Source organism: Trichoderma camerunense (genome assembly GCF_050948025.1).
Source record: "Trichoderma camerunense strain CBS 138272 chromosome Unknown V8C40scaffold_20, whole genome shotgun sequence".
Classification (NCBI taxonomy): domain Eukaryota; kingdom Fungi; phylum Ascomycota; class Sordariomycetes; order Hypocreales; family Hypocreaceae; genus Trichoderma; species Trichoderma camerunense.
Genome location: NW_028145350.1, coordinates 433,194 through 446,430, shown reverse-complemented (window position 1 = coordinate 446,430; position 13,237 = coordinate 433,194). Strand labels below are relative to the sequence as shown.

Sequence of the window (13,237 nt, the reverse complement as noted above, 5' to 3'; positions counted from 1 at the left end):
AACCCCCTCTATTACGCCTGCCATGGATAGGACTGTCTGTTCATCTATTTCAGCTTCCATTTCTTACTAGAGTGACTGTCACTTTTGCTCACTTAAGTGATATATTGCCCCATCGGTGCTTCACATCTACGTCTATCAAAGGCTCATCAACAGGAACATCGAATGCTAGCCAAGCGTTCTCTGATTGCTTTCAATATGTTTCGAATTGCTAAATTTTTGGGCTACCTATGGGCTCAATGTTGCTGGAAGAAACTAATGATAGTAGTGAGTAGGGAGAAGTCTAGTAGGCCATACGATAGAGATTCTTCTTCAAGTCAACACCTCAGCTACTCGGTGAATATAACTCAATTGATTGGTGTGATCTCTACCTTTCTGAGTATCAGCCACTCCAGCTATATTTCTCTAGCGTCTGCTACTATGTCTATATTTCTCTAGTGTCTGCTACATTACCTATATTTTTCTGGTGTCTGCTATTATATCTGTTGTGTCTATGCGTTTCAGTTTCTCTTAATTTCCACTAAAATTAAATTTGAGAATCGATTACTTGATAGCCACCTCGTGTATAACAGAGTTGGCGTATCTTCAATCCATTGAGCACTTGGTGAAGATTTACAGGGGTCCTGTGGACTTTTACTGGACCTAATTCGGTCAAGCCCACCAATATAGTACTAACCAATCAACGTACGCGATAAGATGCGACAACCCCATATTTTATTTTTTTCTGCCCGCCCAATACTTTGCAATCAGTTTCAAGGCCAGCCAAAAGTGCAGGATCATACAAACACAGATCACGAGAGCTGCCGGCTCTTCAAAAGTCAACAAGATGGGGCTGCTTGCTGAGTCAAAGTCGTGAGTCTTTGGAAGAGCAATTCGCCGCTCAGGCAAAGCACTAACCTCAATGCAGGCGCAAGAGAATCCAGAACGATCCCAACAACACAAGATGGACTCGCGACACCACCACCTTTGGCCAGAAGATGCTGCGATCGCAAGGCTGGGAGCCTGGCCAGTTCCTAGGTGCCAAGAACGCGGCGCACTCTGAGTACCACACCGCCGCGAATGCGTCGTACATCCGAGTATCGCTCAAAGACGACATGAAGGGGCTCGGATACAGCAAGTCGAAAGAGGACGAAGTGACCGGTCTTGACGTCTTCTCAGACCTGCTGAGTCGCCTCAACGGAAAGTCCGAGGCTGAAGTGGAAGAGAAGGTGCAAGCCAGATTGCAAGTGAAGATGCACCAGTACGTGGAGCAGAAATGGGGACCTATGAGGTTCGTGCGAGGAGGCTTGTTGGTTGGCGACAACATGCAAGAGGAGGATGACAGCTCAGACGAATCAGACACTTCTACGGCAGCAGATGATAAGATACCCGCGGCTACCAAGGAGTCCAAGAAGGAGAAATCCAAGAAGAGAAAGGCTGCGTCACTACAAGATGACGATGAGTTGTCTGCGGACGACGAAGATGATGAGAAGAAGAAGAAGAAACAGCGAAAGGAAGAGCGAAGAGCTAAAAAGTTGGCCAAATCTGAATCGAACGAGTCCAGCGATTCAGAAAAGGCCAAGAAGAAGGAGAAGAAGGAAAAGAAGGAAAAGAAGAAGTCAAAGAAGGACAAAGCCCTAATTGAAGAGGAGGGCGATGAGGATGCCATGGAGTTGGATGATGCGCTGAATAACGCATCATCAGCTTCAAACAGCGGCCCCGAAAAGTCAAAGAGCTCTAAGAAGGACAAAAAGGACAAAAAGGACAAAAAGGAAAAGAAAGAGAAGAAGGATAAGAAGGATAAGGACAAGAAGAAACGAAAGAAGAGCGACACATCTGATACGGAGATGCCCGATGCCTCATCTGCCGTAGCATCGCGTTCAGGAACCGCTACTCCAATCACCACGGGCACATCAACACCCAGAGGCGGCTTTGTCACTCCTCGGTCCCGGTTTATTGCCCAAAAGAGGGCCGCATTCATGGATGCTCAGGCATTGAATCAGGTATTTACATTTGCAAGGCTTTTCAAAAGCAGCTCACTAATTTATATAATAGATTTTCATGGTGAAAGCGTAATACACAAAAGTTCAAGCGCGGCGTTGATTTTATAATGGGTCTTGCTACTTATTCTCGTCCTGCTCAAGGAGGCTCAAATCGAAATTCTATACAGGGTTTAGACTATAGAAGCTTCTGATCATTTTTGCGAAAAGAGCATTATTGGCGTTGTACGAGCAGACAATGGGCCATTGGTTTGAAATTTTGTAGTACCTTTTGATGTTATTTGCTGAAATAAAACAAGCATGAGATTTCAACCGGCATTGTGAGATGCGAGTTTGAGTGGCATTGGTTACTGTGACATGGCCATTTGAGTTGACCAAGATGTGGCGCAAAATGGCTCCTGTGATTACTTATTCAATCAATGCTCAATGAACTACAATTACACTTGATCAAACCCCTTTCTTACTTCATTTTACTACTCTTTCTCTCAAAATGATGCTGCAAGCACTGTATCAATTACTGCTGCTTGTAAGAGAAACAAGCCAAGGTGGGCTACATACGCGCTAAGCCAAATTCTTCCACCGCTTACCCTTCCAAGCCACAGAAAACCAATCAACCGGCAGAAAACAATAATTTTCCTCGCCCATCCAAACCACCAAAATCTTGCGACGACAAACGAAAATATACCCCATATTCTCCTCTTCCCGAACTTACGACACCAAAGAGGGTCCCATTATATACCAATTTCTACAATTTCATAAGGATCCCGGAGCAGAATACAAAGAGCCACAATGTCGGGCTCTTCGCCTGAATACCTCCGGTTCACCGGCCACCGGTCCTTCACCCGCCGCCTCACCATAGCGACTCTCACCGGCCGTCCCATCCACATCTCCAAGATCCGAAGCTCCTCACCCACGAACCCGGGCCTCGCCCCGCACGAGGTCTCCTTCCTGCGCCTCCTCGAGGCCGTTACCAACGGCTCCTCCATGCAGATCTCGTACTCGGGAACAACCATCACATACCACCCGGGCCTCATCACGGGCACCATTGCCGGCCTGGGCGCCGCCGACGGAGACGTAATCGAGCACAGCATCCCCGTCACCTGCACCAGGGGCATCTCCTACTTCCTGCTGCCGCTCTGCCTCCTCGCGCCCTTCTCCAAGGCGCACATGAATGTGCGCTTCTCCGGCCCCGGCGTCATCACCTCCTCCACCGAAACGGGCGACGTCTCCGTCGACACTTTCCGTACCGCCATCCTCCCCCTCTTCGGCCTCTTCGGCATCCCGCCGGCTCGTATCGAGCTGCGCGTCCTGCAGCGCTCCTGCGCGGGCCCTGGAGGTAAAGGTGGCGGCGGCATCGTCGAGCTGCGCTTCGCCAGCCAAGTCCGTCTGCCCAAGACGCTGCATCTGCATCGCAGCCCTGGCCGAGTCAAGAGGATACGAGGTGTGGCGTACTGCACCGGCGTCTCAGCTTCCAACAATGCACGCATGATACATTCCGCACGCGAGATTCTGAACCCCTTCGTCACGGATATCCACATCGCAGCGCAATACGACCAGGCGCCGCTGGTACCTACGGGAGACAAGGCAGGCAGCAAGAGAAGACTGGGTATAGGCTACGGACTGAGTCTCGTAGCAGAGTCAAACTCCGTTGGCGTGCTGTACTCGGCAGATGTCGTCGTGCTGCCTTCCGGTGGAGAAGTCCCTGAAGATATTGGAAAGAGATGCGCCTATCAGCTGCTGGAAACAATTGCAAAGGGAGGCTGCGTGACCCCCGTTTCAGCAGGTTCTGTGCTGACTCTGATGGCCATGGGCTCTGAAGATGTCGGTCGATTGAGGATTGGCAGAGATATTCTAGCCTCGGAGGAAATAATTGAGCTCGCACGAGACTTGAAGACATTTGGCGCAAGTAGCTGGGGCCTACGAGACGTCGATGACGATGACAGCGGCGATATAATCATCTCCGTCAAGGGTACTGGCGTCGGAAATATTGGAAGAAAAGTTGCCTAGACTAGATTAACTAATTTCACGGGGGAGGGTTTCCCCTTTGTGCCCCTTTGGCGAAATCACAGCGGTATAAAAAATGGTCTGCAAGGCTTGCTTTTTGGGATTAATTGGTTTGTCGTTTCATGTATGGATACTAGTATATATCAATACATATATATTCTAGCCGGTCGGACGAGCTAACGAAGTCTGTAGAGTCGCACCTCGGCGTCGACCCTGCATACTCGCCACGGTTGCTCGATAGCCAATCGACTGCAGAGACAACGCTGTTGAACCTCCAGTGTTCATTGCAGCGTTCCTCAGTGTGTGAATGATGTGATATTCGTTAAGAACAGCGTTACCGGAACTCATAATGTCGGATAAATGCGTTCTCGGTGGCTCGTCAGAGCCATCTCCACCTGCTGCTCCAGGTTGCTCGCTCCGGTCTTCAGATCCCTCGCCATCCCCCGGTCTGTCCAGCTGCTGCAGCTCGATCTCGTCCGTCTCATTGATCATCATTCCCGGCACGTGTCGAGAAACCCCGCGCTCCTCCGCGTCCAAGTCTTCTGCAGAACGACCAGCGACAGGCTCCAGAAAGATTTCAGAGAGAAGCGGGCGGAATGTCTTGAGAGCAACACGCAGGCTCTCCCGATGATTGTGTATTGTAAGCATCAGACACTGCAGGAAAAGGATAAGCAGGTCTGCCATTAAATAATACAGTCTATAAGTGGCCGGCATTTGGCCGATAAAATCGATAACCATTCCTCCATGCTGGTATCCTCGGTGGTAATCGGGGCCGGTAGGAAGCGAACCAAAAAGATGCAATGCCATGCACAGCAGGTTGGGCACTAGTATCAGGAGGACGTGGAGTTGGGTAGCTGGCATCAAAAGTGCGAATGATTCGTCTTTTGGGGAGAGATACATGTATTGGGGCGCGGCTCGTAAGAAAAATCGAAACATGGAACACCTAGATGAGGGAGCATGTTAGCTTATCGTTGCTCAAAGAATCCTGACATGGAGAGAAGAAAGGGGGTATATCCGCCTAAACATACTCCATATAGTACAAAGAGCTCAGCTCAGCAAATAAGACGAGGTCGAGAGTCTTGAGCAAGTGGGTAAGAAAGGCCAGCTTCTTGGCCAGCCCCGGATTCTGCTTCCTCCTGCTTCTCCTGCTCCCCCTCCTCCTGCGCTGTCGCCCGCTGCTGGACCTCGAGCGCTGCCGCGACTGGGGACGATCACGAGCGTCCGCATCTGCCTCTGCGTCATCGGCATCGGCATTTGCACCGACGCCAGGTGGTGAGAGCCGGTCGGGAATCCGCGCGGAGGAGCTAGACGCGGCATCATGGTTCATAGTCGCCTGTCACCGTCCGGCTCGGCAGAGGGGTATGCTCTGCATTGAAGCAGGCCCAGGACGACTCGAGCTCGGAGAATCTGCACTGGGTGGGTATTGTTTCGCGGTTGGATACTCGGGGGAACAGCTGGGAGGAATCAAGATTAAGATCAAGATCAAGCCATTGAGCAGCTCGATGGTGGAGTCTCGGTCTGGCATTCGTTACCTCTGCTTGGTTCCTGGTGGCTTAGCTGACCACTGTCAGGATCAACACTAAATCCGACCGACAGCTTTCGCGGGCCTCTCGGTACGTACTCCGTTGCCGACGTGGGTCTTTCCCCCGCAATACAGGGTCTTGTCGTGCCCCACGCAGCTCCACACCAAGCCGGTACATGAATCAACGCCAACGAAAGCATACATGGGCCTTGTACATGGACGTTGCCCGGTGTCTTTGACATACGTCACGGAACGATGGATGACGCTATGGCATCAAACGCCACTGGAAGGGAACGGTCGACAGGGCAGGGAAAGTGAGATGGTTGAGGCGAGGCCGAGTCGATGGGCATCGCGACGATTGATGCAGGTGCCCTGAACCATCACACCCTCGACACCCTGCTGCCAAGGACATCGGGAGACACCAACTTGGCGAGGGAAGATTGCCAGCTGCTAAAGAAACATAGCTGTAGTAGCAAATGATGGAGACGTATGACGATATAAGCAGATAATGGAGAAATATAGCCATAGTAGCAGATACTAGAAGAGAGTAGTGATAGTATAGCCCCATCTTGAAGGATTCAGCATTCTAAGTCGTGGCAGCAGCATCCCAATCTCTCCGCTTACACATTGTACATGCATACTCGCTATTACAGTTCGAGCATAACACACAAATGCCACAGAACATGCGAGGTCTCGTGCGCATTTGTAAACAATATCGAACCATTTGCCATGGCTTATCCAATCCAAGCCGCCTGGTTTAGGTATCGATCACCCCTCTTCTTGTCTCTCCCACTCCGGCCGCCTGGCAATTTAATTCCGGATACAACTTGGTTGGCTGCTGATACCTGCTAGCGCCGATCGAGCCTCTAGCCGCAAGCCAGCCAAACGGCATGTCAATCGAGACCTTGACGGTGTGCGAATGGTGTGGCGAGCCGATATGGTCATTGGCCGGCGTCATTGGCTATCCGGTTGATGGTCAGAAAGCTTGTCCTGGCTCGCTCTCTTCTCTCACGGAAGCTACATAAGGAAGCTTCCCCTCCTTCCCCCCCTCTCTTCTGTTCCAAGTTGCTACCTAAATCCATTGCATCTCATCAAGCTTCATCTTATTCAAAACTACAGAATCCTTCAACTTTGACAATTGATATCCTCATCCTCAGCCAAAATGAACAATCCCGAGCAGAACCCAACCCCACCGGCAAACCAGGGCACCCGCCGTCGAGTGCGTTCTCATACCCTTTACCCGACCCCCCACCGAGCCCGCGTACTGATGATTATTGTCTAGAGCTCCGGCTTCATGCCTGCATTTGAGGGCCTCTCTCAACACCACCAAAACGCCAGCAATACTGCTCGGCGTCAGAGTATGACCGACCAACAATCCAAACCGGGCATCTTTGGCCAATTTTTCCACAAGTTAGTTCATCCGAACCGTCGAGTTTAACATATGTGCCTTACCTGACCATTTATTACCATTAGTACATTCGGAAGAAACGCCAAATAATCTGTAAAACCTGTATATATGATGGCGTCATTGAACATGGGAACTGTTATCGCAGCTTGTCTTGTGTCTACCTCTCTATCCTAAGGGTACCGTGTGCATCGGATAAAGAAAGCCGGTGGAGTTGGAATGGGAAACAGATTGAGCTCAGTGTAAACATAATACATGATTAGTACCGTACAAGCGACCCTGCAAAATGCTGTCAGCCCTCCAATGCTTGAGAACTGTTGGACTCCATAAAAGAGGTTCAGACGTTGCAGAGAATTAAAATAAGAGACGACAACCCATGCCGCACCCCAAGTTAGCTATCCAGAAGCCCGACGATCACGTAGAGTTCAAGTGATGAGAAAGGATGCGAAGGAAGCCTTTTAATTACTACTACAGATACTTGGCAGTACACTTGGGGTAATACTGAACAACGACTCTCCCAAATCACTTCTACAAAAACTGTACACGCTTAAGATACAAAAGAAGACTCTAATGGGCCGTTATTTTGTAAAAAGCAGCGAGAGTGACGTACTTTATCCACAGTTGTTCCAAGAGATAAATTGAGGACGCCTCTCTGTAAGTTGTTCACAGGCTGGTTTACAACAGATAGATCTAGATGAGATAATAATGAACTTGTAGCCACCAGTCCATAAATGGACCACACTAGAAGTAAAATAATGATAATATAAGCGAAATAAACATTGAATCCATAAAACATACGTAATTGCAGGCTCACAGGCGCCGATGATCTGTGTGTAGGTACCTGTACTTGGGTACTTCCAGAGCACCAAGCGGGCGCTTATCGATAACGCCATGGTGGGGGAGCAAATCCGCTACTGGTACGGCAATCGCAATAATCTTGATCATCAAAAAAAAAAAGTTCCAGATGCTCAAGTGAGCGAGTGCTGGAAGCACTACGCTTTATTTGTTTCACAAAAAAAATGTCATGCCGGCCGATATTGCGCGACCTTCGGTGTCGAAACGACATCGTCTGCCGCTCATGTTTGGCTGGTCGCGCAAAGCAGCCTCCACAGGCATGGCGGCCGGCTTCATACAGCACCCAAGCCTCTCAAACCGCGAGCAAAGCAAGGCTACGAACTCGATCACGGCCCAATGAGGACATCACGCGCCAGCCTACGAGAGAGGAGATGGCTCGCTACTTGGAGGGCCTCAAAAACCTGCGGACTCCTGACAAGGCAAAGACCAATGCGGAAGACTTTTCCGTTCGATTCTTCGAGCAGGGCGACCAAAATCGAAAAGAGCTGTCCAACGAACAAGCCTTTGAGGAGTCTTTAAGTGGCATCGGCGCCTCTGAACTGCGAGACGATCTTGACAACCTCAGGGCAAAATTCGGCAATCAAGACGATGGAGATGCCTTTAGGGACGTTCTGAAGGCGATGGGCGAAGACTGGGGCAAGATCAACTCCGCAGAAGACGTCGAGAAGGTTATAGCAAAGATGGAAGATTACGCACGGTCGATCGATGCCGAAATAGAACAAGCAAGCACTGATCTACCGAGAGGAGTGCTAGAACAGCTCATCGGGGACGTACCTGAATTGTCGCTGGAAGAAGTCGAGACTCGAGACTCGATACCACAAGTCCGCATAAACCTCGATGAGACAAAGCCAAACCGAAGGCGAAAACTCAACACATTCAACTCTGTTGTATCACGCTTCATTCTAGCGGAAAAGGAATCAGGGCTGAAGCAAAAGGCAGTGCAGTCTCTGTACAAGTCCTATCATGCGACGAGACCGGCGTTAGCCCAGAACTGGAACGATGTTCCACCCGCTTTATGGGAGGTCCTCTGGAGAGCATTCTCGAGTGAAAAAGATAGCCCCAGCAGCATATCACGGATAGCCCGGCTTGCTAGAGACATGAGCGATGCCAAGGCTACCCTTCGTCCTGCTCAACAGGTCCTAGCCATCGAAGCCATCTTTGTCGACGGATGGGAGTCCAAGGCCGTTGAAAACTGGAAACGATGTATCAGCACGCTGGGGGCCGAAGATTCAGAGACATTCCAAGACTTTTGGGAGCTTGGCGCCAGGATGTACTGCCGTGTAGGCGACCTGGCGCAAGCCGAACGAGCGATAAATAAGCTTCTTGGCCGGAATATGAGCCCGCGTATCTTGATTCCTCTTATCCGAACATGCTGCGAACAAGGAACAGAAGAAGGTCGACAAAAAGCGTGGGCTACCTATCGCCAGATGAGGGAGCTCCTAGGGAAAGAAATGACACTTACAGACTACGACCAGGTGATTTCATATTTCCTGACTGCTCATCAAGTTGAGAATGCCCTGTACGCTTTCGTGGACATGATGAGCGACGGCCGGATTGATATGACGAGGCAAAGACACCTACCTTCCGTCATCGCAAACAAATTCTTCCTGGGCAAGTGGCTGAAGCGACTCATCGGCGCTGGAGAATTGGATGGAGCTTTCAGCGTAATGGAGTTTATGCGAGCCAGGGGAGTTGAGGCTTCGCCGATTCAACTGAACGGTCTCATTGGGGCATGGCAACGGTCTGGGGGTGCTGACGATCTTGAAAAGGCTGATAAACTTGGCTGGGGCATGGTTGAGTCCAGGCTGAAGTTTGTCGCCGACAGAAAGTCCGGCAGCAGAGTCTCCAGCAGCTATAACATGCCATTACCAAAGGACACTCCGGCGGATTTACCGCGGGCTACTATCGAAACGTTTTCTCTCCTGGCCGAGAATTACCGCCAGCGGAATCTTCATGGACGCTTAGAGGCTTTGTGGGATGCCTTCCGCACAGCAGAGATTAGCCCCGACGCCTTTATGATGAATCAACTTGTCGAATCACTTATCCACGAAGGCCAGACTCAAGAAGCACTAGCTTTGTATCGCTCTCTCATAGGGAGCAGCAAAGTAGTGCCTGATCCATACACATTCAGCGCACTCTGGAAGACACTCGGTGCGAACCGATACCATATCAGGGATCCTGAAACCCGAACCAAGGAGATTGAAGCCACACGAGCCATGTTTAAAGAAACCGTCAAACACAGAGATGTATTCCAACCCGATGGGATCGACGGGCAGCTCGCTCGCAAAATCCTTCACACATTCCGCCGCCTCCAGGATAACGCCGGCTTCCTCGTCGCCATCACCGCGTTCAAAGAAACGTTCAAGTTTCTCCCTCCCGAGACGCTCGTCATGGAAATGGTCCTCGGTACTACAAAGCTCACCTGGGACACGCCCTCCCAGCGCAGCAAGCTCATGGTAGCCAAACGGGAGATTGACCGGGAGCTGCTCGCGTGGGCGGACTTTAACACGGCGAATCTCGAGGGTGATAGGAAGCGCGGCGCGGCGCTGTACGCGTACCTGCAGAAGAAGTTTTGGCCGGCGGAGGGTAAGGAGGAGGAGAAGAGGAAGATATTTGTCGAAGTGGCGAGGCAGATGGGGGTGTATGAGCTGTTGGGCCCGAAGAAGGGTGCTGGTGGGAGGTGAAAAGGTATAGACTGTATCACTGTATATTAGAGATATGAGGAACGAAACTTGGATGGATCATCTCCAATGACGAGGGTTTTCTTGGGATAGATGGGACTCACGCAGATAAACTGTATCATACTAGGACATAGCATCTCTTACGCATTGTAAAATTAAGTAAAGTACGCTCTAGACTTTTGCTTCTTATTTATTATGGGAAATGTTATCCAGCATCCCAAATTCGTTATCCAACCCCCTAGCGACTGTGTGGAATTCAAGTATTAGAATAGGATATAAAAAGAATATACCTAAAGAAGCCGACACGTCCTTTACAGGGACTGTTGGGCCCCTCTCCGGAAGTGATGACTGACGTCGATTTTAAGCTTGAGCCAGCAGGCGTTAGTGCTAGGCAGAGATACCTACTCCATCATTCATTGTTTAAGCCTGCCAACTTTGAAGCAGTGAAGCGTCACGTCTCGGGTAAAAACACGACAACGACTTCCTCGGATAGGAGGAAGGCATTCGATGATGCCACTGAAAGAGCCCTTAGAAATAGAAGCCAACTTTCTGCTACCATCACTACTTTCTACTACTATCACTACTTTCTACTACTATCACTACTTTCTACTACTATCACTACTTTCTACTACTCTCTACTCCTATTGCTACTTTCTTTTAGTGTCTACTATTATAAATATATCCTTCTGGTATCTGCTGCTATTGCAGTTTTTCTCTAGTAGCTGGAATTATTCTTTAGTCCGTACAGCTCTTATGTAAAACATGGGGTACTGGATAACAAACTTGGGTGGCTGGATAACTGCTCCCTTTATTATTTCCATTAAAAAAGTCTCTCTTAACCTTCCAAAACTCCAACGCTATGCAGTTATTAACAAAAAGGAAATGATAAAGCAAAGCCCAGCGTCCACCAAGACGTCAAAAACACCCATTCAAGTCCTCCTAGAGCTACGTTGCCCCCCGTTCCTCTGCTTCCTCGACCTCGTAGAATGAGCCGGCGGCGCATCAGCCTCGAAAATCCCATGTCCCGCCTTCTAGCTAAGATCCATGCCTTCGATACCATCACCGTCCAGCCTATCCCCCACTGAGCTGAGGCCCGAACTAGGGGACCTTCTCATCTCTGCGGCCTCGAGCTTGTTGTCTCCGTTCTGCTCCGTCGATTCGTGTGGCGCGTCTGACTCCGGCGCTCTCTTGGATATCCATTCGCTGATGCTGGTTATGGGTCCGCCTTCGACGAGGATCTCGTTGCCGTCGTTGAATTTGCCAAAGATGGTGCCTTGCCATTTTGCGTCGTCGCCTGTCTTGCTGTGTTTCTTTTTGAGGGCTAAACAAAACGCCGTGTTAACCAGATGTTTGCAAGATTGAAAAAAGAAGAAGAAAAAGAAAAAGAATGAGGTAGAGAAACTGGGGGAGAATGTAGTTGTCTCTGTTTCTCCTCGTTTCGCCATCTTACCTGCCAGATAGTCCGTAGCGTCAGATTCAGTATCTCCGCTACCCATCTCCATCATCTCCTTCATGCGCGTCCCGGCAAACCATTCGATAAACTCCTCCACTCCTCTCATATCCTCCTCTCCCTTCCACAGTTGCTCCGTCTCAGCTCTCTCCGGCAACAGAGCTCCAACCTCCTGCAGCGCCATCCTGACGTCCACTATATCGTAGTCGCCCGCATCGCCGTGGTTGTTGGTCGCATTGTTCGCCGTCTTCTCGCATAGAAGCGTCAGGTATCGCGCTGCAATGTCCGTCAGGGTATCGAGCACTGCAGGGCGCGTGCTGTGGTAGCCAGTCGCGCGAAGGATTTGGAGGATCGAAGGTCGCAAGAAAGCGTGGAACATGGATGGCGGACGAGCCATCGCGAGGAGTTGTGTGTTTGTTGAGGTTTGTTGTAAGAGAGAAGAAAAGGTGAAGCGGTCCAGGTGGCTAGAAGAATCGTTGCGATGGACTCTGTCGCACAGAATAGCTCGCACGGCGCATGTTCGCCTGTGATTTTGCTGGTGCGCGACACTGCTGGGCGGATTGTGCAAAGGGCGAAGCTCTTGGTTGCGGTGGATGAGCAGCCTGATTTATAGCGGGAGGGCTGATTAAAGTGAAGCTCGGTGCATCAGTGAATTGAGATTCCCATTCAGATCAGCTCCAAGTCTGATAAGGACCCACATAGTGTCGATAAAGATCAGTACAATTCACACTGTATGCTACGAGTCTCTAGCCATAGTTGAGAAATACAAGGCCTTCTTCCTCGTTTTGTCTCATTAATAGGGGAAAATAAATAAATAAATAAAGAGTCTTTCTATTTGCACCGTAGCATATTCCTATTTGAACCGTAGTGGCCCGTGCCAGTACCAAAGTTCATGTGCACACACCATCCACTGAGCCACACCCAATTACATGTACTTACAACACCGCATAAGACTATGATATCCATCGTGATTTCTCCCGTCACAGTCGACGGAGAGCTCTCGGTTACACATAAATCTGCAGAGTATGAGAGCTACAAGAGGACAATCCCGAAGATCTGCAACAGCTTCTTCTACGGCAAGGCTGACCGCGATAGCTGCTGCTGTATTTAAGACCGACCCCGAGACTAAGGCTGAGGAAGTAATTGAAGTTATCTCGGCAACCCAACAAGGCGCTGATGAGCTGGATAAATTAGCCAGCCCGTGGGAAGTGTTTACGTTGAGTTAGAATAGCTGGAAATGAAAATTTTGGAGGAATTGGCACCGACTGATAGTTAATAGACTTATGTGTAGGATGTATTCAGGTATATGGGTATAGCAATTTTGATTTGGGGGTAAACGTAGCT

General features: G+C 49.9%; 6 protein-coding genes across 6 annotated transcripts; 4 read left to right on the top strand and 2 right to left on the bottom strand.

Moving 5' to 3' along the window:
• Positions 1-758: 758 nt before the first annotated feature.
• V8C40DRAFT_255373 (uncharacterized protein) lies at positions 759-2,428 on the top strand. The gene is made up of 3 exons (XM_083218036.1): positions 759-849; positions 905-1,979; positions 2,032-2,428. The coding sequence occupies exons 1-3, from the start codon at positions 824-826 to the stop codon at positions 2,050-2,052; spliced, it is 1,122 nt and encodes a 373-aa protein (XP_083068961.1). The 5' UTR covers positions 759-823; the 3' UTR covers positions 2,053-2,428.
• Positions 2,429-2,470: 42 nt separating this feature from the next.
• Positions 2,471-4,061, top strand: V8C40DRAFT_108945 (rRNA-processing endoribonuclease). The gene has a single exon (XM_083210758.1). The coding sequence runs from the start codon at positions 2,766-2,768 to the stop codon at positions 3,981-3,983; it is 1,218 nt and encodes a 405-aa protein (XP_083068960.1). The 5' UTR covers positions 2,471-2,765; the 3' UTR covers positions 3,984-4,061.
• Positions 4,062-4,139: 78 nt separating this feature from the next.
• On the bottom strand, positions 4,140-5,307 carry V8C40DRAFT_269858 (DSC4 family protein; the record flags this gene model as incomplete). The annotated part of the gene is made up of 2 exons (XM_083220134.1): positions 4,140-4,923; positions 5,009-5,307. 2 exons carry the CDS (start codon positions 5,305-5,307, stop codon positions 4,140-4,142), a joined length of 1,083 nt encoding a protein of 360 aa, XP_083068959.1.
• Positions 5,308-6,522: 1,215 nt separating this feature from the next.
• Positions 6,523-7,230, top strand: V8C40DRAFT_255366 (uncharacterized protein). Its single transcript, XM_083218035.1, has 3 exons — positions 6,523-6,721; positions 6,785-6,912; positions 6,976-7,230. The coding sequence occupies exons 1-3, from the start codon at positions 6,665-6,667 to the stop codon at positions 6,998-7,000; spliced, it is 210 nt and encodes a 69-aa protein (XP_083068958.1). The 5' UTR covers positions 6,523-6,664; the 3' UTR covers positions 7,001-7,230.
• A 622-nt stretch (positions 7,231-7,852) lies between these two features.
• On the top strand, positions 7,853-10,619 carry V8C40DRAFT_255365 (uncharacterized protein). Its single transcript, XM_083218034.1, has one exon. The coding sequence runs from the start codon at positions 7,927-7,929 to the stop codon at positions 10,444-10,446; it is 2,520 nt and encodes an 839-aa protein (XP_083068957.1). The 5' UTR covers positions 7,853-7,926; the 3' UTR covers positions 10,447-10,619.
• A 364-nt stretch (positions 10,620-10,983) lies between these two features.
• V8C40DRAFT_255364 (uncharacterized protein) lies at positions 10,984-12,526 on the bottom strand. The gene is made up of 2 exons (XM_083218033.1): positions 11,894-12,526; positions 10,984-11,764 (listed from the first exon to the last, which is right to left on the bottom strand). Exons 1-2 carry the CDS (start codon positions 12,288-12,290, stop codon positions 11,475-11,477), a joined length of 687 nt encoding a protein of 228 aa, XP_083068956.1. The 5' UTR covers positions 12,291-12,526; the 3' UTR covers positions 10,984-11,474.
• Positions 12,527-13,237: the final 711 nt, after the last annotated feature.